Source organism: Alosa alosa, chromosome 13 (assembly GCF_017589495.1).
Source record: "Alosa alosa isolate M-15738 ecotype Scorff River chromosome 13, AALO_Geno_1.1, whole genome shotgun sequence".
NCBI lineage: Eukaryota > Metazoa > Chordata > Actinopteri > Clupeiformes > Clupeidae > Alosa > Alosa alosa.
Window position 1 is genome coordinate 18,363,086 of NC_063201.1, and position 25,117 is coordinate 18,388,202.

The following is a 25,117-nucleotide window of genomic DNA, read 5'->3' on the forward strand; positions in this document are numbered from 1 at the left end:
TTCAAAGAGGAATAATGTTCCATTTACGATCCCAAAGTACTTATCCCAAACTGGGATGTCACTGATTTATTCTCACAGGATGCATAAGCATGACAACTCAGACAGTCAGGTGAAGGAGATAGGTCGCTGGCGTGTCCTTTTCCAACCATTTACAGGAATTAATAGATGAGTTCAAAGCAGTTCACGACATGTATAATTACTGCAGCTGTCAAACGTCAACAACAACACCAATAAAAACAACAACAACAGTAACAACAGCAACAACAGTAACAACAACAACAAATTCACTATTGCGTGAATTTGAAGAGACAATGCCAGAAATCCAATGTTCATTTTATCCACATGCATATGTTGCACATAAATGAGAGGGTCAATTCTATATGCTCAAGTTTAACAATGTGAAAATGTTATTATTTATCTATCAGATGTATCCACAATTAAGGCTAATGACAGGAGGCAACAACACAGAATATCAGACAAAAAAAAGACAGACCACACAGAAAGAATAATGCCGAGTCGACAGCTGTTTCAATCCTATCATCAGAAGCAGCTGTGATCCATAAATGACAGTAAAAGTTTAGGTGCATAAAAATGGTAAATTATCCTCCAAACTCCCCACCAAATCAGAACCACACAGCAGTATAACACACAGCACTCCTTATAAAATGAGTAGGTTTTATTGGTTTCAGATCTGCCACGGTTGGCCTCTGAAATGCAACATCAGAGACAGAAATACCTCCTGCATATTTCTGCATACTGTGGTTTGGACCCTGGCCTAGGACCCAAGCGGGAAGCCAGGAGATCTTGTGAACCTCCTGCTTGGCGTTTGCCATTTGAGAGTATCAATGCTCAGGGGAATCTTCAGGAGCTGCCGCGGATGCCACTCTGTTGGATTGTGAAGATATGGGCACTGTGAGGAGATGAATGTAGACTTCAAATGCAGTCCATTCAGGAGTGTAGTGCTGAGGACTACTTCAGCCAAATAGATTAGTTTCTGCCATCTTAATCTTTCTCTTCTAACTAGCCACTGTCTCCATTTAATCTGCCAGGTCTTTTAATATATCAGATCAGAGCACAAAGAGATGGGGGCGTTTATTAATAACAATTTATCCTCACAAATTCAAATATATATGACAGATGTGAAGTCACATGTTCAGTACAGTTTTTCTGCTTTTCTTCTCTATAATTTGATGAAGTCGTGTACATCCAGGTAGGAAGAATGTGTTTCATTGAAATTCCTCTTGTATTCATCTTGAAAATGAAAGGTTGTATCATGAGCCAGATGGTGTCACTGAAGAGAGACCACTTAACAAAATATACCATGTTGTTTTTCAGATCTGAATGAAAAAAAATATCTCTATTTACTGAAAAAAAAAATATTTTAAGCCTAACACTAGTGATGTTTCATAATTTAACTGTCAGAATGTGTCAAGTCCAACAGCTGGCACTAGAACTGGATGTTAGACAAAGCTTGTGTGACCACATCAGGAGCAATACACAGTCCCAGAATCCCGATAAAGAATACTGGGTGTGATATACTAAATATCAAGGAAGATAACCATCTGTCCAACCGTCTTGAAGACACATTCAGAAATAGAGCAGATTATTTGCAAGGAACTCCAAGGGCTGAGAGTAAGTAGAATTCCGCTGAAATGTCAATGCCCACACATGGTTATCATTTGATTATTCTCCAAAAGAAATCCCAAACTGTCAGATATTATCTTCCTAGATCCAAATAATATTAATGTTTGGAAAAGGCCAGGCAGATAATAAATGACTGGTTTCACAATAGGCTAAAACCATGTGAGTCATACAGTACTTGCCATAATCATTGCTAATGTCATGAATGAGCCAAGTGTTTGTTATTTGGGGGGCACTACTCTAACACATTCCACTATAGCTTGCTTCTTGTTTAAACATTTGCTGGGAGTGAAGGAGGGAGGGGAAAAGGCACATGTTGCAAGTGTTGATCATCAGTGGAAAAATGATTGAGAAAAGAATATCCACAGCACAGGGAAAACACGTTAAGTATGACTCCATGTCATGCAAGATTGGTTTATATGAGGGTAGTTCTGTGTAAACAATACATAATCTCTTTTAGGCCGATAGCTCAGCCAAAACTCATTAGAAAACTTTCCTGCTCTTTATTAGCCAGTGGCACGCACTCTCGACCTTGTCCTTGCCCATAAGGTAACGTTAATGGTGGTTGGGATAGAGAGTCTTGAAAGAGAGCTAGAGAGCGATAGAGAGCGATGAAAAGACGATCAGTGACATGCTGCCAAGCCGGGAGCAAACCAGGAAGATGCTCAGGTTTTTGAGGAGGATCCGGACAATCACATATGTGGGCTCTGTGGTTTCTGATATGTAAGAGCAAGTGTTTTAGTTTTAGTGCTCCTTCTCCCTATTTCTCTCTCTGTCCCTCTCTCTCTCTCTCTCTCTCTCTCTCTGTCTCTCTCTGTCTGTCTGTCTGTCCTACTCTGGGACTGCTCCTATGAAATCCAGATGCTCCACACTCTTAAGTGCACAGCTACCATGACCTCCTCTGATTCAAGAGGTCAAGGCCGTATAACCAGCAACCTGAAATGACTCTTACATTACATTATTTTAAGACAAGCAAATGTGGCACTTCATTTCCACAAAGATATAGGAAATTATTGATCAATATTTGAATACATTTCAGTTGAGAGTATATGTTAGATGTGATAGGGTTCCTTTGAGCACTGTGTCAGGAAGAAGTGGAAACTTTACACAATAAATAAATAAATGAGGAAATAAGGAAAGTTATATGCCAAGTTGAAAAATATGTTAAGTGGAAAATGGCCAACGATTTTAATCAGTTAAGCAACTGACCACAACATTGATGTACGATTATGCCAAAACTGCACAAAATTGTCTCAAACTGACATCATTTGCAGGAATTACAATTGCATGGGGTTGTTGTCATAGGCCTGTGCCAATCTTTGATTTTCCATACTTTACCACAAGGAAGAAAGAAATAAAAGCCTACATTTCAGAAAACTAATGCAATTGTTTCAAGTTGCATAACTGTGGACATTTCAGCAGAGAATATTTAATATCGCCTTTTCCTCTTATGTGGTCCAGCAGCATGCAGATGCAGACTTTCCATGCATCGCATTAGACCTACATCATTTATGCATCATTAAGACATTACCATGCATGACATTTTTATTTAACACCACGAACTCAGCCATACGGCTTAATAGGCTATACCATAGGCTAAAAATACTAGGAATGGCGTAATTTCATGTTATGCAATGGGTGAGCATGACAACAATATGACAACAACACTCCCAGCGTTAGCTCCACCACAGGTTTTTCATCTTTCAGCTCGGGGGGGAGGGGCTAGCGCGGATCTTTTGCGATTGCCTTGAGCCCGTCTTAGCCCTAGATGGGGATGCAAACATCCGGAGAGTAAGGATGACTGAGCCGAGTTGGATGATGTCCCGTCCTTAAAAGTGGATTTATGTGGAAATTGCCTCAGAATGACTAGATAGTCCTCAAGTAAGGCCGCTGTCGAGTAACACATCAAACGTTAAAGAAGACAAACATTAGTCATTTGATTTTATTTAAAGACATATTCTACAATTTCAGTTTATATTCTTATGACCATATAAGTTTTGTTTTCATATTGATCATGTTTGACTATAATTGCCTATGAAAGGCAATTTGCTGACTTTGATGATAAATTTAGTTAACTAGTTGCACTGACTCGGAGGCGGCTGCTGGCAAGGAGTCGAAACTCAGAAAGTAAAGGATTTTTCTCTATTGAAAGAAAGCCGTCAGCCCATTGGAGACACACGAGACTCGTTACTTTGGTAGGTCGTGAGTGTTATCGGCTTAATTTTTTTATAACAAAATAATTGAGAACATTAGTCATGGTTGCTCCAATATGAGAAGTTAAACTATAAAAATATACTATGACTAACAACCTACATGCGTTATTGTTTAACCCACGTTTCAAAAGGACGTTTACATGTCCGATGTCCAGTGGTGTTGTATTACACATGACAATCATTTATTATTAAGTGCAATGTATAGGCTATATTTTTCCTGTACGCTATGTCAATGGTAAACAAATATTTTAGCCAATCTAAAGTTGTTCATCCTCAGCATAGGCTATCATAAGTGGTGAAAACGAATGCAAATATATATGGCTGTTACAGAAACACTAGACGTGCCTACGTTATTAGACTTTAGGCTATGACAATACATTGGATTTTCTCATTCATTTAAAAACATGCAATAGCCCACCTTTCCCCCACTTACTTGAATGTTGCTAGCCATGTGTATCAGAACCCTAGGTTGTGTAAAAGAAGTGTGTTTTAGTGTTAGTGTGATTACAAATAAGTATCTTGGAGAGGGCAGAATGCATAGCAATGGAGTATTTGTTTTGGCACCAACCACATGGCACCACTGATTTGACAGGCCATTAAGCAGAATCTGGAGCATGACATTTAGCTTTCTTTCTTTCTTTCTTTCTTTCTTTCTTTCTTTTCTTATTTGCTTTAGTCTATTTCTTGCTTGCTTTCTCCCTCCCCACTGATTTGTTAATTCCCTGATTTGTTCACTCCATAAAATGAGGGCTATATGCTGATGATGGAAAGAACAGCAGGTGCAATCATCTTTTGATCCGACATAAACAAAAGCTTATGATGGGGAGGATGAAAGAGTGCTGGGAGAGGGAGAGATGGAGGTGAGGCCGAGTGGGTGGTGCGCCCTGCGGTATGCTCCCTAAACTCTTCTGCTCTCCTTCTGACCCACTGCTAGACCAGCTGCTACCATGATGTGGACAGTGGGGTAGTGGTCGCTGCTTGGTGCTTCAAGGGCACACACACAGAGAAGGCTAGAGTGTGAAAAAGGAAGACAGCAGCAGAGCAGCTATTGTGTGCGTGTGTGCATGCGCACGTGCTTGTGCGTGTGTGTGTGTGTGTGTGTGCATGTGTGTGTGTGCGTGTGTGTGTGTTTGGCGGGTGAGGGTGATGTGTGGTGGGCCTCACATCTGTAGTGCATTTCACCCAACTTTTTTAATGCGCCATGCAGGAAGTGATTACTCAAACGGGCCACGCTGGCTGCTGTGTGCCGTTGGGTAAGCCAGGTGCCTGCCACCCTGTCTGTCTGCCTGCCTCCCTGTCTGACGGACTGACTGTCTGGTTATCTGTATATCTGCCTGTCTGTCTGTATGTCTGCCTACCTGTACGTCTGCCTACCTGTCTGTCTGTCTGTCTGTCTGTCTGCCCGCCCACCTGCCTGCCTGTTTGTCTTTTTGCCTGTCTGCCTTTCTGTCTGTGTGTTTGTCTGTCTGTCTGCCTGCCTGTCCATTTCTGCACATCTCGTCCATGCTGTAGCTGTGCTGTGTCTAGTCCTGTAAATAGTGTTTGATATGGATACTGTAGATTACAGAAAGTCCAGTCCAGTCCTGATCAGTTTCAGACACAGTTTGCCATATGTTTTATGAAGGACAAATATAAGTGTCACTTTTCTATTATTATATGTCTCTTCAGAATGCTGCAGTAAGTTCCACTGACTTTGAATGGGCCTTCCCAATGTTTGGAGGTCAGATATTTCTGTATAATGAAAGCTGCAGTGTTTCTGATTCATGTCTTTCATATCATTCTGTAAGTAGCCTATAGTCTGTTCACTTATGGCTATTGGCAATTTCATTGAAAGTAAATTGTAGCAAATAAATGTCACGATATAACACCTGAAACCTGAAAAGTTCTACTACTGTGGCTATTTGAATTATTTGAACAAAATAATTTTAGATGGCATATTGTATGAAGTTTGTTTTCCTGTTTTGGCATGTAGCCATATAATAAGCTGGTTAATTTATGGCCTGCCAGTCAATATCGGAAAAAGTCCCTTTATGATGAAGTAAGACATCTGTTCGCCCTGTTGGGACTAATTTTCTGATATTGACCGGCAGACAATATTATCCCTTACTTATTATAGACCTATATGTTATACTAAACTGTTTACTGCTCTCCCTGATTCTTTTTTTTTATTCTTTATTATGGGTGTAAACCAAAGACCTGTTGGACAACTGGAGTATTACTTACCATCTGAAATGTGGTTGAGCTTTAAAATCTATAGTCAAACAGTATCATATGTTGGCCTTGTCAAGGGAATAGTTGAAAACAACACATAAATCATCTGTGGCGTGTGAAAGAAAATATGATTCAAAAACAAGAGTGCAAGCCAAACTCACAAAAACATGCCATGCTTTTAGGAGACTTTAAAAACATTTACCGGGCTGAGCATGAGTAACCCTGTGGTTCTAACATATTTTATCAGGCAGGCTAGTGAATGCAGCCAGGTGCAAGGATGTCAGCCCAACATCAAAAACAGCCCTGAATCAAACTAGCCAATTGCTATGTGTTTTAGTTTTATTTAATTTTTATGAATTTCCCTGATTTATTTACTGATTTGTGTTGGGCTGTATCTGTGGCTGTAGTTGCTGATTTTTGCCATGGCAAAAATACACAAGACAAAATATTTTTTTATAGCCCTACAGCAGTAAAAATACCATAAATAGCATGGGTGGTTAGTCTTGTGGACCAGTGAGCTCTTCCAAGGAGTGTAGAGTGGAGTTTTAAAAGATGTGGTGGACAGAAAAAGGGTCCAGGAATACTGAGGAAACGTTTAGGCTGCAGAATATTAATCAAGTATCTGGTATGTTTTCAGTCTATTTAATATAACACACTTTTCATCATCTTCATCCGGCTCTGTAGCCGAGCATCTCTGCACAGAGCACAATGTCATCAAACATTAGACAGATAGGGTTGTTTTCTGAGTAACTTGATATAAACATCAAATAAAAACATAGCATCTAATTAAAACAAATCATATTGGGAAATCCAGAAATTATTTGATTCAGAGTAGGTATGTTTTATAGTTAGTCATCGTTTAATATTTTCATAATTCCAATATTCAGGGAATAACTGTAGTCTATTGGGTGTGTGTGTGTGTGTGCGGCGTGTGTGTGTGTGTGTGTGTGTGTGTGTGTGTGTGTGTGTGTGTGTGTGTGTGTGTGTGTGTGTGTGTGTGTGCATGTATGGGTTCACCTCCTGATCACCTCTCCAGGAGAGCGTGATCCTTTTGTGTGGTGCACCTGAATAATGGATAAATCAAAACGACTACAAAGCTGAGCAATTTAATCTGCGTCTGCTCTGAAGAGGTGAGCAGGTGACTTTCAGCTCAGGTGAATAGAGCTGAATAGAGGAGATGGGACCACCTGTGGCCAAGGCCAGGAGCAGATCATGAAAGGACAGCAAGCCGGGGCTCAGACAAATGTCCACTTATACCCATGAGGAGATCGTCTTAGACCCACTGTTACTGTAGTGTAGAAAACAAGTGTGGTTACTACAGTATACAGATGTGGAGTCAAACAAAAATGTGATTATGCTGAAACTGGTATATGTCCACAGACAAAAGAGATTTTGGCAAGGTTTGATATCTTGTGATATCACATTCTTAGTTGATATGCCACTTAGATCTTTATAAGAAAATAAGAAATCTAGTCATATTAAAAAGAGACATGTTTGAGACATACTTACTAAACAGTTACATACGTACAGTATGTCAATAGTAGCAATGACAAAAAGTTGTTTTATTATTATTTACCAAATGCAGTAGTGGGGCTATCTAATTCACACAATTGGCTCTTTTCAATATCCAGCATCAAACTTCAGTCACTGTATTCACTGTTTAGATAGGCTTCCTGTGAGTTCATTCCTCCTCTGCCTTCTCCAGTTCGTCTGCTTTTCATTCTGATTGCTGTTTCTAAAATCCATCACAGCATTCTGTCTTTTCGGATTACGTTTATACGCCATGGCGATGTCTCGTTCAATTCAGACACACTGGAGTCATTAAAAATGGGGTTCGACTTCAGGTGGTAGGGAGACAAACATCAGCGTTTGTGGACTCTCCTTGTCTGTGCTTGTCTTGTCTTGAGGATCTCGCTGCAACTGCGCTGTGCCTGACTCTGGGCCAGGGCTGGGCTTGGAGGTGCTTTGTAGAAGTAGCAGATTCCTGAGCTTGTACACCTTGGCATTTCTCTGCTAATTAGTAAATGTGATTTCTCACTTGAGGATGAAGATGTTGAAAGTACACAGTGGAAAACATGCACCTCTACCTCTGTGGCTGCTTAGCACAGACTGGCCTTTTAAAGGTTTGGGAGACATGGAAGATTTAAAGATTTGCACTGGCTTTACAAGATCATTTCACAGTTTCATCCCCCCTTTCTCTCCTTCCTCATCTCTCTCATTGTCTGGTTCTCTATGTCTATCTCTCTCCCTCTTTCTCTTGCTCTCTCCCTTTTTTCTCTCTCTCTTTGTATGTGTGTGTGTGTGTGAGTGAGTGTTAATTATTCTTCTCTGGACTGCTAATTGCTGAGAGACTCATGGAGTGGTCCTTGATTCCATAGAGGGGACTCCCCACAGAAAAGTGTTCGTCAGTGCTATGATGGATGAGCCGGCATAATTAAACGCTGTCCTTGTTCCCATTCATAATGTTTCACAATTGCATGACTTATTTGCACAAGGGATGTTCTTTTTCCCCCCTAGCTATGCACTGACATGTTTCGGCTGCGGTGCTTTGAATGAGACTGTCTGGTCAATCTCAAAAACACTTCGGATCAATGTGGGTCTATCCCGCAAACTTTATTACTTTTTGTTTTACCCGCTTTTTGATCTCTCAAGTTCATCACAAAATGTCCAGACTCCATTATCTACAGTTCTTGCTCATGTCATTGCCAGTTGTCTATTTTTTTTCTCCCAAGTGAAATGAATGCAATAAAACCTTGTTGGAATGATCTTAGGAAGAGATGTGTTTTGACGGAGGTCTTTCAGGTCGTTTGAAATGTCCCTGATGGTTGGGAACGTGATGATGCTAGTTGGTATGCAGGGAATCAACAAATGTTTTCCTCCGCTTCACAATGATGTTAAGTTCAACGTGCTAGTGCCAAATATGGGCTCGCTTTTCCTTGCTGGCCTCAAGGCATTGCTCTTGTCACACACAGTTACTTACCAGCTATGACATTCAGATTCTGCTGTATCATTCGCCGTCACTTCTTAATGCCACTGAATTAACTTAGAAACGTTAGACACATTCATCTTAACCCTCCGTGTAACCGTTTGCCTTTTTGTTTTGGCTGCTGTTTTTTTTTTTTTTTTTTGTATTTTTTTGCGTGAGAAAAACATATTTGTGTGTTTGCCGTTTTTCTTGGAGGATTGTGTAAACATGTTTTTCCATCCATCACCAGCCTCGAGAAAGGCAAGTCGAAGTGCAGTGACCAAGAAATATTTGTGGCATTTTTTTTGTTTCATAGTGCCATGACTGCTAATGATTTGGTTGAATCAGCCTTGATCATGATGTCTGTGAAGTTGCAACCTAGGAAAAAGTCAAGGCCCATGTCTTGTTCTATTTTAGCCTCTATTGTTGAGGCAAAAAGAGTGAGAGGAGTGTGTGTGTGTGTGTGTGTGTGTGTGTGTGTGTGTGTGTGTGTGTGTGTGTGTGTGTGTGTGGTGTGTGTGTGTGTGTGTGTGTGTGTGTGTGTGTGTGTGTGTGTGTGTGTGTGTGTGTGTGTGTGTGTGTGGAATGTGGTACAAATCTGTCACCTAATGCATTCATCTCTTGCAAGGAGCTAGCTCCAAAAAAGCAAAGCACAAAAGAAGTGCTGCTCAGTTTTGTGGCTGACGTGTTGAACTAGCTTGTTGGTTCAAATCAATGAAAACAATCTCTGTGCCCACAGCTAGTGGCCACTTCCAAGTAAGACTGTCCAAACAGAATCAGTCACACTTAGTCCACATTTACCATGTGGAGCAGAAGGTCACTGCTTAATGTGGGGAAAACAAACACAAACAAAAACAAACAAAAAAAACCCTACAAACAAACAAAATAGTGTGGTAAATAGTTTGTTGGCGTTGTCCAAAAACAAACGGCAAAGACCTGGAAATGCAAAAACAATTACACTCCTGCAGTCTGCAGCACGGTGTGACGGAAAAAACTCCTCTGGATGTTTTATCTCTGTCTAGAGTGAGAGTAGTAAGTCTTCAGGCAAACCTTTGTTGTTCTAGTTCTAAAATGTGGCTGATAATGTAAAATGGCTCTCCCATGTGGTTTTAGAACTGTCCTCCCATGTTTTTTTTTTTACCTCATCTGCCCACTCACTCATCCACCTCTAACTCTCTCCCCTCTCTCTCTCCCAACCCTCCATCCTCCCCTCCCCACTCTCTCCCTCCTTCCCTCTCTCTCCCCCCTTCCCCTCTCTCTCACTCTCTCCCCTTAGCAGGTCTTGGCACTGACAGATGCGTTGTCACGCGTAGGAGTCCTGAGCCATACTCCATCTCTCTTTTTTTAGCCCTCTCTCCCCCCACCCCTCTGTCCTCCTCCTCTTTCTCCTCTGCCTCCTCCTCCTCCTTTCGATATCTCTAATAAGACACATGCTCCTGAGCTGAAGCTCTCACACACACACAAGCCTGGTGTGTATGCTCCCTGGGCCGGCTGTTTCCTCGACGCGCCACCTCTGCTGCTGCTGCGGCCCCTCTACATGGGTTGAAGGGCCTGGGTCTCTCCCTCTCTTTCTCCATCTCTCTCTGCCTCCTTCTCTCTCTCTCTCTCTCTCTCTTTGTCTCTCCCGATTACAGTAGTTGCCAGCGTGTCTCGTCTCCTCTCCCTCTCTCTCTCCCTCTCCCTCTCCCTCATCTGCCCTCCTCCTGTTTTGCCTGGCGTCCTGTTCGTCTGACGCTGCTCCACCGCAACTCGACCCGAGTTGACCCCTTGATGTGTGCTATGGGTCGTGCCCCGGGTGTGTTCACAGCTTCAGCCCCGTCATCACCACCAGCATCGCCGCCGCCGCCACCAGCATCATCTTCCTCATCCCCACCATCCTCATCCTCGTCCGCTGCCAGAGTAGCCTCACCAGCCTCTCCCTGCGTCGTGGGGAGCCACAGGTGCCAGTGGCAGTAAAAAGGAAGTCAGCACTAGCTGACTGACCGCCTTTTTAACCGGCTCTTCGACCTGACTGGTGGTCCGCCTGCCCTGAACGGCTGATTGTAGCTCCAGGTCCCAGAGCCATCTCCAGCCCCAGCAGAGGCTGGGTGGAAGTGAGGGGAGGCCTACGGATCGGCGCACCTGCAGGAGCAGGGGGGAGAGCACACCCCCCCACAGCCGGCCGGCAGAGACTATGCAGCCGGGACTGCTGGCCCTGGCCGTGGTCATCCTCAGCACGTCCATAGGACACGGCAACGACGGAAGCCTCAAGCCCGGCAAGGCGAGGAGGCATAGACGCAGTAAGTCTCACCTGTCACACACGCACACACACACACACACACACCTAGACACACAGACATTCGCACACTTTACAGCGAAGCTACACCAGGCGCGTAACTGAAGCGTTCCGTTCGCGATGCGTAAAATCCATTTTAAATGAATGGTCTATTTTTTTCGAACGTACGCGCCGCTATCATGTGTGGTGTAGCTACTTCCATTGATTATAGTGGAAGCTAATTGCAGCAGACGCAACGCGAACGGAACGCTTCAATTACGTGTCTGGTGTAACTCAGCCCTTAGACACGAATGTCTACTAACCTGCTCACTCTCTGTCTGCCTGTCAACCTGTTTTGTCTCTGCCCTGTCTTTCTAGTCATTTGTCTTTATGCCTCCTCTACGTTTCTGTCTGCCCTGTAAGTCTATGTTCTGTGCTTGTTTGCCTGCTTGGTTGCCTGTCAGTTTGTACATGGCATTATATGTTTTGTATATATTAATCTAATACTCTTAGAGTTTGTGTGCTGCAGATGTTTCACATGTTAAAAACACATGTTTTAGATCTCAGATCTTTGTCTGATATCAATATCAATCAGGTTTGATATCAAAGCCTTTTTTTTAACGGTTGACAAACGTATGGTTCTTATGAATGTCCAGGCGTATAGTTAGTGTTTGGCAAACACGTAACTCACACCCTGGGCTCACCCAGAGAGCGCACTGTCTGCAGAGTGTACCTGACACTTCGCAGCGCCGAACCGTACCGCACTGCCTTCCATCACACAGCACCATCAGGCAGCCTAAACAAAAGCAGAAAGCCCGACTCCTCCCTAACCTGCTGCTGACTTCACGTCCGAATGCCATTCGATCCAGTGGCGTCGACTCTTTTCCACACACACAAAGCCTTTGCGTCAGACATTACGCTCCGTTTAACGTCAAGCGCAATGCTCTACGAACGACCTGTGCATCAAAGGTTTGCACTGTTAAACGTCATACCCTCTTCCACACACACACACACACACACACACACACACACACACACACACAAGATTTCACTTACAGGATAACGACTTACAGCATTACCTGCCCCACGGCTGTTAGCCGAGCGACTTATCGCAGAGCACCTGTTTACTCTTTCGTTTCGAGTGTTTACAAATTAGGCATGCCAATTCAGTGAGGGTGAGCGCTGGAGACCAACAATTAGAAGGTCTCGTTCTGTGGAGTGTCCATCAAAATGCCAGTACATATTCAACTAAGTTCAGGACATAACTCTGTGGTTTTCTGTGATTGGTAATCTAAATGTCATTTTGAGTGTCCATGGGGTTTTGTTAGAAGGCCAGAGGGCATGGGTGCCTGCCTTGATCCGACTGTCTGATTGTCTGTCTGTCTGTCAGAGATGTCCAACTGGTGTAATGAATACAACAGCACCCTCTAAAGTTAGAATCCGGTATCAGGAACCACTTGTGGGAGAGAGTGTACTGTATAGATGCACTGTGGAGATTTCTCTAGAGGCTAATTGTGTGTCTGTGAATGCTATTTGTGGGTTGTTTACCACTATTTGCAACTAACTGTGTACTCACTCTCATTGTATAGAATGTTACCATAGCTAAGAAAACCACTGGTTACAATTTGTGGTGTGTAAAACGCTCAATAATATATCACAATTTTTCTGGGCAGCAGCACTGTTAATGAATCTGGGAATACTGCCCTCTCTGTGTTTAGCTGTCGGGTGGGTGTCAGCGCGTCCAAGAGAAACAGATTCATTTGTCAACTTAAGGGCTTGTTTATATCTATTCGCCTTTTAAACATTTTAAATTTTTCTGATTATTCATGGTGAATTTCGATTGAGATTGCAACACACTTTCTTAAAAGGTCAAACATTTGTTTTACATCATATCTGTGCTGTTTGACCAAGCATGGACCTGAACATCGTAGCGAGCAGTGAGCAGTGAGTAATCTCTTTTATTCAGACAAGAAATGAGGAGAAATAGGTTCAGCATGTAGTTGATTTGGACCTGTTGGTGGTAAGATGGGTGGTAAGTAATTTTCCCCTATATTGATTCTTAAGAATAGGACAAAACAAAATGTAAAGAAATATTGTTATGACGAGATCCTTGGCAAGAGATCCTTCAGAATGACAGCTGCCCTTAATATTGCCTGGTTGCATTACAATTTAAGGAATGCCTGATGGAGTTGACAAACAAAGGCTACACAACCGTAAAACTGCTTTGCCATTTGGATATCATCCTGTCCATATTAGGTATTTTTAATGTTGCTTTTGACCAAAATAAGTGTATTTTTAAGATGATTTGAATATATTTAATATCAAACATTTACATTTAATTTGTTCCATTTCTAAAGAATCAGTGCATAGCATAGCATAACATGCAGATGCAACACATTGCTCAACAATGCCCTCCAGAACCTGAAGACAGTAAAGAGTAATTATTTTGTAAACTGCAATTTATAACTACATTTATGACATTAAAGGTTTAAGGTGTGTTCAGAGAGCACTTCCTAAATAAAGTCGCCCATCATTATCACCCAAAGCGTGATATTCTCATTTGAGAATGAGGCCACTTAACCTGTAACCTGAGCGCCCGTAAGCTTATATCAACCGCTTCACGCGCAACCCAACCAACCCACAGAAAAGGAAAGCTGAATCCTCGCTTGTGAAGAGCGCGCACTGTACGTTGCCAGACTTTGTTTTTTTGGCTCGCTTCCACTGTTGAAAATATGACTCGGCCAGAGTGAGCCTCCCCTGGGCCAGAGCACTGTTTTCATTCTGGGGCAGCAGACTGCAGTTCATCTCAGCCCCCCCCCCCCTTCACTCGTATATTAACACGCTCATGCTTGAGCAACAGCTGAGATGGGGTCAGATTTATGCTTTTGATTAATGCTCCACTGCTTCTTGGGAGGTGCGAGGCTTCCTGCGGAAATTTGGACTTTGGGGTGGATGGGGGTCGAGGTGGAGGTGGTGGTGTGTGTGTGTGGGGGTACTGAGTGTCCCCCATCACCACTAGGAACACCAATGTCACAGAGAGGGTTAGAAGTCAGTGTAGCACTCACTGCCATGTGTCTGATTTCTGCCACACCATGTCATTGTTTTTGTTTAGTCCCATCCACATAGGGTAACATGTGGTAACTCTCTCGTGGTCTATCTGCAACCCTGTGGTCTAACGGCCCCCCAATTGCTAGTTTCGTTTTTTTTTCTGTTGTTTCTGCTGAAGTGAGATTTTTAGCATATCTGGAGGCTCTGAGGGAGGGCTGTGGAATGCAGCAGTCATTGCATCCATGAGTGCAAAAGTCTCTGGGAATCTATGATGTATGTGAGTGGGTTGGGGGACGTCTTTTCGGGGCTAGGGGTGAAAATCACATTTTCATTGCCTGATGTGAACTGGTCCATTTTTTCAATGGACATTCCCAATCATCACCTTTCCCCGTTGAAAGGACCCCCCACCCTACGAGTTGATCCCATGTCGACTATTAAATCAGTCAATCGGGGACAGTGGTATGAACAGACCACTAAATCTCTTTCACTGGAGTGAGTCGGCAATAGGATCTCTACTAAAAAGGTTGCCTGGCCTTATTTAAATAGTGTGTGTACAGTATACTGTAGTACGTAATATTACTCAGACACAGAATAACTCTCTGAGAATTATATATGTTTTTTTATGATATGAACTCATAATATCATTGACACTTTTACTGAAACCCCTGTCGATGTCTGTTGCCAACAAGCAATATAAAAACCTTAGGTGTGGCTGAGCAGTGTGTGTCTTGTCTTGCAAAACACTGTATGGGAAATAATCACTTATATCTGACATAATAATATAAATCATGTGTGATTTCTCCCCCCGGTTTCAAACAACACACACACACACACATACACACACAGTCAGCGAACGACTGCAAATACACTGGAAGCTTCCCGATTAGGCTACAATAGGCAGAACAACAGCAAAAAAAAACAACTAAGAAACACATGGGGCCAACTGATTAATCAGCCAGGCCCTAAACAACCGCCGTGCCCCACCCTGAGCCAGTGGCATCTGGTCTCACCTGAGCATATTTCCCACTCTTCACCTCGTCCCCAAGGGGAAAAGCTGTGTACTGATCTTCCTGATTATTAGCATCGATAAGGCAGTCTGCAGGTGCTGATAGGTTGCCATGGCTCACATTTTAGTGCCGTTGGTTCCCTCACTATCTCTGGCTTTCTTTACGAGGATCGTCTCGAGGATCTTTACCAGCGGATTAATCTCTCGTCGAGACAGCACGCTAGATGGATTGCCCCCACTGACATGTAAATATTGAGCTGATAGGGCAACCGGCCCATTAAATCAGCTCACATGGCTCTGCTCATGGGCCTGGAAACAGGACATGCTCTATGACACACTTTTCACATTTTCATGTTAATGTTGTTGGTGTTTTTTTTTTTTTTTTTTCTTTAACTCCACTTTTTTTTCCACTCCCAAGGTGAATTGCCACGAATGGTGAATATTGCATTTGCATCTACAAAATGCTTCTGGTTCTTTCTTTCTCGAGAGAAGTCCAAAAATCTGTATCAAGTCTTTTCATAGCCATGTTGCTGGCAAGCATCCGTGACCTCCGTGACGTTCTGCCTAGACGCACTGTGATATCAGTCACTGATCTGGGGTAGGCCTGTGTAGAGCGTCAGTCTGCAGAACACAGCCTTAAAAAAATCTGTTCAGGATCTCAGACAGACTCTTTCAAGTAAACACAGAGAAAGCATTGAAAGCATTGAAACAAAGATGACCATTTGGGTGTGAAATTTGCAATAAATGTTAACTCTTCCCTTAACAACAACAAAAAAGAATCAACTATGAAAACTGGATGGAGGGTTGACTTGTGTCAAAAATGCCAAATGGTGAATTATTAGTGTAAACACGGTGCTTGGAAGTCCTCCACACTGAATCTTATATTTTATAAGCAACATTGCAAGGCACCTAACCCCTCATTAGTGTGTGCTTCACCTCACTGTGTGTTCACTGTGTGCTGAGTGTGTTTCACTCATTCACGGATTGGGATAAATGCAGAGACCAAATTTCCCTCACAGGATCAAAAGAATATATACTTACTTACTTACTTACTTACTTACTTACTTGATTATGAAGCTACTGTGGCGGTTTATATGCACAGTATATGTTGTGTCTGTGATTGTTCAGCAAGACCTCATTCTTTCTCTCTCCTCCTTCATCCCATCTGTCTTCTCATGCCCCTAGTAAGTACTGAAGTGCCACCGCCATCTTGCTCAAATGGCTGTGAGAACTGTTCAAAGGACAACGGCTGTCTGAAATGCCGCCCTCGCCTCTTCTTCCTCCTGGAGCGCAATGACATCCGCCAGACGGGCGTGTGCCTGGCCTCCTGTCCCGTCGGCTACTTCGGCATTCGACAGCCGGACATGAACAAGTGTGCTCGTGAGTACCTTTACACACATACACACACACATACAGTATTTACTGTATATTCCTCGCACAAGTGTAGATCAATCTCTTAAACACACACACACATACACACACACACACACACACACACACACACACACACACATATATATACTGTACAGTATATACTGTATATATTCCTCACACAAGTGTAGAGCGCTCTCTCAAACACACACACACACGCACACACTTACACAGACACACACATACATACTGTATATCCCTTACACAAGTGTAGAGCGCTCTCTCAAACACACACACACACACACAACACACACACAAACACACACACACACACACACACACCAGAGCTAGTGAGCGGAGCTGAGCGGTGCGAATATCCCGCTCCTCGCTCAGGTGGCTGTTCACTCGGCCGCTCCACCGCTCAAATTCACGTCAGGCCACTCCGCTCAGTTTCGCTCCCTGCTCCACTTCAAAATCCTCCCACTCCAGTGAAATAGCTCCACGCTCGCTTCCAATTTAAAGGAGGGAGAAATAATCTACAAGCCGAATTGTCACTTTAGAAAACTTAAATCCTAAAGAACTAAGAGCAACGGCAATGTCACTCATAGAACATGTATTGTAAAAGATAGCCTAATGCAACACCGACAGTGCAACAACGAACAAGCTTGCCAACATCAATAAGTCTAAAACTAAAGGGATACGTGGGATTAATTGCCTAAATAATACAGGTTTAGCATCCGAGTTTACTTCAGCCTTACTTAAAGCATAGGCGATTCAAATTGCTCACGTTTTTCTTTGCTCTCCTAGCACACCCGTTTCCGCGAAATGTGTCTTCTTAAATTCCAAAATAAATCTCACTGGAACAGTGTCACCACATAGTTGTTCTTGCTCTACATTGTTAGTATCTAGTTGTTTTGTAGGAATAGTAGCCTACGCTTGTAAGCCCTATGACTTTCAGTTTCCTTTCTAAAATATTTAGTGACTTCATCCCCAACGAACTGTAACGTCGGCATGCTGGACTAGTCCTATGTCCTACGGACTCTGGGACAAGGCATTCTGGGATACGGGGAGAACTCTGGGGGTTGTTTGTGTGTGTTAATGCCTTTATTTACTGTTTTAATGTCCGTGTTTTAGGGGCCGTTTATACGAGAACGATTGCGAAGGAAGACGACAAAATATTTTATCATAAGTGCCTTTCGTTTACACGGCGACCCCGCCATCGGGGCTTGAAGACGCAAAAATCTGAAGACTCCTTCCAGAGTGTAGAGTTTTGAAGACGACCCGGGTTGCGTCTCCGTCTAAACGGCTAAACCAAAGATCCTTGATTACCTCTCTGGCTAAACTGTCAAATTAGAATGTCTGCGCGTGACGGACCGGGGTTCTATCACACCACCACCCAGCGGTCTGGAATGCATATCCAATCGAATATCACATACTCTTGCGTCTTCATATAAACAAAGATTTCCCCCTGAGAATGCTCGTCTAAACGCAAATAAAAAAATGAAGACGAGACGCCACTTCTGCGTCTTCTCTTTTCATCGTCACCGTATAAACGTAGCCTTAGTGTAGCGTACCCTTTTAGGTCTTCCTCGTGTGTGATCCTTTTTGTGTGGGGGGCTGCGTCCACCCCTGTATGTGTAGTGTGTGTATGTGTTTGACACGCCTAGTGTGCGCTGTTTTCACACTCGTGGCGTGAGCGGTATCGTAGCGAAAATGGAGCGGGACAGAGCGGCCGCTACGGCCTCTGAATGTAAAAGCGCTCCGCGCTCCAGCAAAAATCCATCCCCTCCGCTCCGCTCCGCTCCTCGCTCACTCACGCTCTGCTCCGCTCACTAGCTCTGACACACACACACACACACACACACACAGACGTACATGGTGGCAATACACACTAGGGTCCTGTTCTGTGTGTGTGCCAGCAGCCAGGACTGTGATCTGTTTTCTTTTAGTTGTGGGTGAAAAACAGGCTTTGAGAGAAAAAAAAATCCAAAGCAAAACAGTGGTAAAACACTGCTGTTTGTCTTTCTGTTAGGATGTCTACGTTATTATTTTGGCCTGCGAATGACGAAGGCATTCCAGTTCGAGGGAAGTTTTCCCCTCTGTTACCCAAGTACAGATGTCAGCAATATGTGGTCTTAAAAAAATGTTATCATGTTCTCCTTCTATTAAGAACAATTTTCTCTTAATTAGGAACACATGGAAATATAGTTTCGAAATATGGAAAGCAAATGTGTACATCTCAGAAAGTCTTTTCAACTTAGTGAAGGAAGTCAAAATAATATGATTTCCGACAGAACAAAACGCTTCAATCGATCCGTCACCAGAGACTGACTTTGTCAGAATTTAGAAATTGGAGCCCAATGCTTTAAACCGCTGAAATCTTCCCCAGTTTGAGAAACTAGAACTTTTTGATAGCCAATTAGCCTGCACTGCAGCTTGGAACCATTATATTTTGTTATGAGAAAAAAATACTATTCTTTTTTATCCATTGCTGGATCACATTAATATCTCTCAGATGTTTGCGTGATTCTTGCCTTTTTACGGGATCTCATAACAGGTAAACACAAAACAAAGATGGAAGGGGGATATAAGTACTTCATTTTGTGGACTCAACAAGGGATTTCTTTCTTTGCAGAGCAAACATGGGAAGCCAAGCTTTGGTAATGGTGTTTCCCTCTCCGCCAATGTAATTGATCCTATTCAATTTACTCAATGGGCTAGTGTATGAAAGCACCCAAGGTTTTTAGTAACTGTTTAAATTGTTTTGAAGCTTTGGGATGGGTGTCTCTCTGCCTGTGGTCTCCTGTGTGACTAAACCTGCTGTGGTGTGAGGTGTTTGACAGCATTTGTTGCCTTTCTGTTAAACTCATACCATTTTATTGGCAGGCAGATATGATATCGTTGTCATATCTTCAGGATCCAGCTCCTTCTAGAAAACTGTCAGCACTGTGAGAGAATGCTAACACTGTGCACTCGTCAAGCAGAATCACATTACAAAGACCGTTGTGTTCTTTCTCCCTCGTACAAACAGTTGAAGCCGTTGAAGTTTTCTTTAAGGATTAGCGTTGGAGGATGCAAACTGTTCTTTGCCGGGGATACAGAGGAGGCCAAGCGTGCACACTAGCATTCCCCTTTCAACCTTTGAGCCCTGCCCGGCCGTGGTTCACGCGCTGTGATTATTCAATCAGCAGTGTGCATTTCGTTTGTCTCCAAATCCCCAAGATGTCTTGTTAGCAACATTTGTCTTGCATTAGGGGAACATTTATAAACGGTTCAGTGCAAAAAGTATTCGCTCCAAACATTACTGATGTCAAATTTAGTTGTCAAGAGTTAAAAGTAGTAATTGAGAGCAGAGGTTACGATTGGGGGGGAAAAAGGAAAAAAACAAGAAAAGGAAAAAAAATGAAGGGGGGACCTCTCCTCCTCTGGCAAATGACCAGAGAACTGGACGTGCTTGCCTTATATGTTACAGTACACGGCATGTGTCCAATGGTATGACATAGGTCAGCAGAGAGACTATAGTCCTTCAACAAGGCCTTTGATGTAGTTTTTAAGAACATACTGTTTCATGTTCCATGATTCTGGGACGGCAGAGTCTTGAAATGTTCTTGTGTGTATTCTGCCCTGAAATGTGTCAGCTCATGCACTCACCCTACGTAAGCAGTGCAAACGTTAGCTTTCCATTGCTCCATATGTGTACATACAAGCTGTCTCCCAGGAGACGTGGCTCCACTTCGCCTGCCAAGTGCCAATGGAAAGATAGGAATGAGATGCTGGCCTGGTGCTGCTGTTTGTGCAGAAATAAGATAATGAGGATAATCAGAAAGGATCAAGTGAGGGAGGGAGCTGATAGGTTCAGGTAGTCTCAGTAGGTGTCTGGCCTTCGTTCCCCTGCATTCCATAATTGCCCCCCAATTTAAAGCTGTTTGTTTGTTAGACTGGAGCAGGAGCGTTGGATAATGTTTAAGGGGAGGTGTTTCGGAGGCCTCCTCCGTTTAGTCTGAGGGGCAGTGTTGAAGCGACTGGACTTGTTCAACCCTGGTAAGCTGGCGGCTGGGGTTGAAGTGGAAAAGGAAAAGAAAAGGAAAGGGGTAGTGGGGTAGTGGGGTGGTGGTGGGGGTGGTGGTGGTGGTGGTGGGGGTGGTGGGGGTGGTGGTGGGGGTGGTGGGGGTGGTGGTGGGGTGGTGGTGGTGGTGGTGGTGGTGGTGGATGGCGGTGAGCAAATGCTTTTAAGAGATTGTAAATGTTATTCATGATGTATCCTAAATGTACCCTCTCCCCCTCGATTATTCCAATCTGCCACTAATAAATCCCCAACATGACGCCATTCAGAGGAAATAACTCTCCAGGAGAAATCCCAGGATATTTGCTGGGGTGAAAATGGTTCAAACTTTGCTGATAACACGTCCATAAAGAGAAAAAAAGACAGAACCCCCGAATAGACGAGTTCACCAGAATGGTTCCTTGCTGCCTTATTTGAAGTCATAAAAAGAGTGTGATCTTAACAGGTGTGTTTACAGGGCTGTTACTGTATAGGTCTGACTTGCAGATCTGTGAAATGGCGCAGACCGATCAGGGTCAACCCTGGGGGAGGTGGTGTGAAACTTCACCTTTGACATTATGATGGCCATAAATTTTCCTCTGATGATCCCTTTGCTTTTTTGTCTGTTCTCTCTCTTCTCCGTAGAATGTAAAATAGAAAACTGTGAGGAGTGCTTCAGTCGAACGTTTTGCACAAAGTGTAAGGAGGGCTTATATTCTCACAGAGGCAGATGCTACTCCAGTTGCCCAGAGGGACACAGCACAGTCAATGGCACTATGGAGTGTGTGGGTGAGTGACCTTTTGACCTTCAGGAGAATCTGTTTTCATTGGTTATCAAAATAGACTTATGTTTGGGGGATCTAGTTTATGTTGGCCTTTCTAAAATGCCTTGAGACATTCTTATGTTGTTCTATTATATAAATACAATTTAATCGCGTCAAAATAATTTTTCATTGATTTGCCAGCCACATATACTGATGAAAACATATTTCTGTTATATAACTTTGGATAGAAAGATGAATTATTATCTGATTAATGCACTAATTTATCTACTCTTTATGACGTAAGTACATTCATATGTGAACCAGATGCATTGCACATTATCACGCACAGCGCATTGGTCAGGTAACACTTGCACAGCTTTGTCCTTTGAACCTGCACCTTTCCCAAAAGCCTGAAACTGAATTCAATTGCTGTATGTGGATCTTGTGTTGCCTTTTTATGACCAGAAGGTCATCATTACCCCCAAATGAGCAAATTGGTCTTATCAGGGGGTATCAATTACAAAGCATAAAAGACATGAAAGACTATCCTCTCCTCTCTCTCTGTTCTCCCACTCCTCTGCTGTTTCTCAATCACAAGTGTGCGTTCGAGAGTTGTCTGGAAGCAGGCCCGTTGGCTGATAAGGAGCTATTATTGATTTCCTTTGAAAACCGTTCTGTCATAAGAAAGCAAATACACTGCCTAATAGCATTACAGCGCGGGGAGAACACCCCCACCCAACGCCCCCTGGTCGGGCCAGGCCGGTGAGAAATGATACGCCGCTGCTGGCGTGACGTCTTGGAGCAGCCTGGACCGCTCTCTCATCTCAAACCTTCAGTGAGCCGTCCGATCCAAACGTTCCTTATCATTGATATCTCTCTCTCTCTCTCTGCGTGCATGATTGTTTTTTAAGATAGTCAAGTTCCCCCCAGACCATCACCCCCCCTCCCCCACACACTTCCCTGTGTCCCTGTTCTTAAAACACAGAGGGAAGAAGTTAAAGAAAATGAGAAAAGAAAAGAAAAACAAGTTAAAGAATAAAAAAAAGCCAGTACTGAGTGTCTGCATGCAACTGAGAGGCTCTCAGCCCAGATGGAGACGGGGCTGCAGAATGACAGCATATCATAAGTTTGGGTAAATGTGGATCCAAGCGTAATCATGGCCGGCCCATTCCCTTGGTTGCAGTGTGGTCCGCGGGATGAATGTGAGGGATGTCAGATATCAACCGTCTCAATTTGGGCTTTTAATCCCTGTCAGATTCTAAGTGGTACGGATACGTGCTCCAATAAAACACTCTGGTTGTGCAAGTCCAGGAGTCTGCCTCTGGTGTGCCTCTGTTTGTGCCTGTGTGTACGTGTATGTGTGTGTGTATGTATGTGTGCGTGTGTGTGTGTGTGTGTGTGTGTGTGTGTGTGTGTGTGTGTGTCAGAGAGAGATTGAAAGGGAAAGAGAGAGAGAAAGAGAGGGGCAGAGGCTGTGTGTGTGTATTTTTTCGCCATCAGCGACTGCTGTGGTTTACCATTCCTATCAATCATGTCTCCCGACCTCTCTCCACATCTTCTCCTCTCTTTCTCTATCTCTCTCTTTCTCTCTCTCTCTCTGTCTCTTTCTAAATCTCTCTCTCTCTCTGCCGTAGTGCAATGTGAGCTGGGTGAATGGAGTGCCTGGGGCCCGTGCATGAAGAAGAACAAGACGTGTGGCTTTAAGAAGGGCACCCAGACGCGTGTCAGGGAGCCAGCGCAGCCCCCCAGCCCCGACACGGCCTCCCGGCCCCCACCTTCCTCCACCTGCGCCCCGGAGACCGAGAGCCAGAGGTGCACCGTTACCAAGAGGGTCCAGTGTGGTGGGAAAGGAGGTGAGTGGCAACTAAACCACTCCGCTCTAAAAGACTCAAAACTGTTGAGTGTGAATTGCAGATGCAGACAGCAGGACACATAAAGTGGCTGTGAGAGGTTTTGTTTTTATTTGTTTTTATAAAAAAATTGTGGTTGCTACCTAAATCTCCCAAAAGAGAACACGAACAACAGTACAGCAAACACCAGTGTTGGGGAAGTTACTTTTAAAAATTAGTGTTACTTCTTAAAAAAGTAATCCGTTACTTTACTTAGTTATCCTCTATGGAAATAACTTTTTACGTTACTTGTTTCTTTTACGTTACTTTTATGTTGCTCGACTTTGGGCAGAACCAAATATCTGTTCCTAAAAGTGTAGGCCTACATAATACTATGGAGGACATAACAGGTATTTCTTTTGTGCTCTTTATTATAAAAAAAATGCCACAGACAGAGCACTTGACAAGAAAACCTTGAGCTGTTATAGGCTTCAACACCACCACTAAAGCCCTATGAAACAATATCAATTACAACACCATTCACTCTGCTGCGCGTTGGGGACCTATTTCTATACATTATCACTTATATAGCCTCGATACATCTTATGGGCATATAGGTGAACACAAAATACATAAGGACTTATTTTATAGCCGTATACTCTTTCATTAAACAGGCTCCTCCGAAATTGGTGCAAAGTTAGTGCAAATCGTTTTAATAGGCTGGCAGTTGAGTTAGCGGCAGTGGACAAAAGTTTCTCACCAGGGCACAGTGTGTACACCTTACACTCACATTCCTCCCCTTAGTTTCAACGAGTTTGAAGTAATGGGAATACCTCCATCCCTCAAAAGTTAGCGTTGGCTGCTTCTCGCTTGCCATGATTTCTCTCCATGCTACCACCAGCCTCTGTCATGTGACTATTACACAAGCACGCAGCTGAGAAAGCAGTGTCGCTGTCAAATCTGTCCATGGGAAAAGTAACGTTGCGTTGAATTGAAAAAAGGAACTATGTTTCGTTACCCGAAAAAGTAGTTACATTACTGTAATGCGTTACTTTGTGCTTGTACTTTGGAACGTGTTGCACACGACACTGGCAGACACTGATTAATGCCATTAAGTTAGTTAACCATACAACACAGTTGGACTGCTATTAAAGCTGCTCTTCATGGGGTTTTGGACCCATATATAAATAATTAATTAATCTCATCTCAAACATACATTTGTTAAGGTGTCATTTTTGACTCAATTTTGATCGGACGGGAAAGAGTTTTAAACATGGAATAAACCAGCATATTCCTAGTTGAGAGTACAAGGGTCTCCCTAAAGTTACAGGCCTCTACTCACAGAGCTGTCTCTCAGAGTGGAGTTGCCGGGGAAACACTCAGTTGTGTAAACCGCAGAAGAACATGAGGTTTCCTCCTGATCAGGACTAACACAAGCGCACACATATCATATCAGTCTAGACAAACAGAGGCAGTGCTGGAAATGTAAGCTTTTCATCACTGGAACATGCTTGTAGGTTTTTTGGCATGGAGGCACTGTGATAATGAAGTGGAGGTGGAGGACAGCTGAAGAAGGCAATCATCGAAAAGGACCTGGACGTCTCCGGTTCAAACTGAACATCTGAGCATAGACTGTTTTCACAGTGTGTAGAGGACCCGTGTGGTCAGTTGTGCAGCCTAGTTGTGCACTAAAGAAATTTCACAGTGTAGAATACCCATGTGGTCAGTTGTGCAGCTCAGTTGTGCACTAAAGAAATTTAACAGTCTTGTTAG

At 43.4% G+C, this 25,117-nt stretch overlaps 1 protein-coding gene across 1 annotated transcript in view; it reads left to right on the forward strand.

Annotated features, from left to right (window-relative positions):
* Positions 1 to 3,438: 3,438 nt before the first annotated feature.
* The window catches only part of rspo1 (R-spondin 1), a 29,474-nt gene continuing 7,795 nt past the window's right edge, over positions 3,439 to 25,117 (forward strand). The window contains exons 1-5 of the mRNA XM_048261915.1: positions 3,439 to 3,836; positions 10,307 to 11,309; positions 16,524 to 16,718; positions 21,397 to 21,540; positions 23,150 to 23,368. Of these exons, the coding sequence (XP_048117872.1) occupies positions 11,204 to 11,309; positions 16,524 to 16,718; positions 21,397 to 21,540; positions 23,150 to 23,368 (664 nt within the window). The 5' untranslated portion in view covers positions 3,439 to 3,836; positions 10,307 to 11,203. The remainder of the gene's footprint in view (positions 3,837 to 10,306; positions 11,310 to 16,523; positions 16,719 to 21,396; positions 21,541 to 23,149; positions 23,369 to 25,117) is intronic.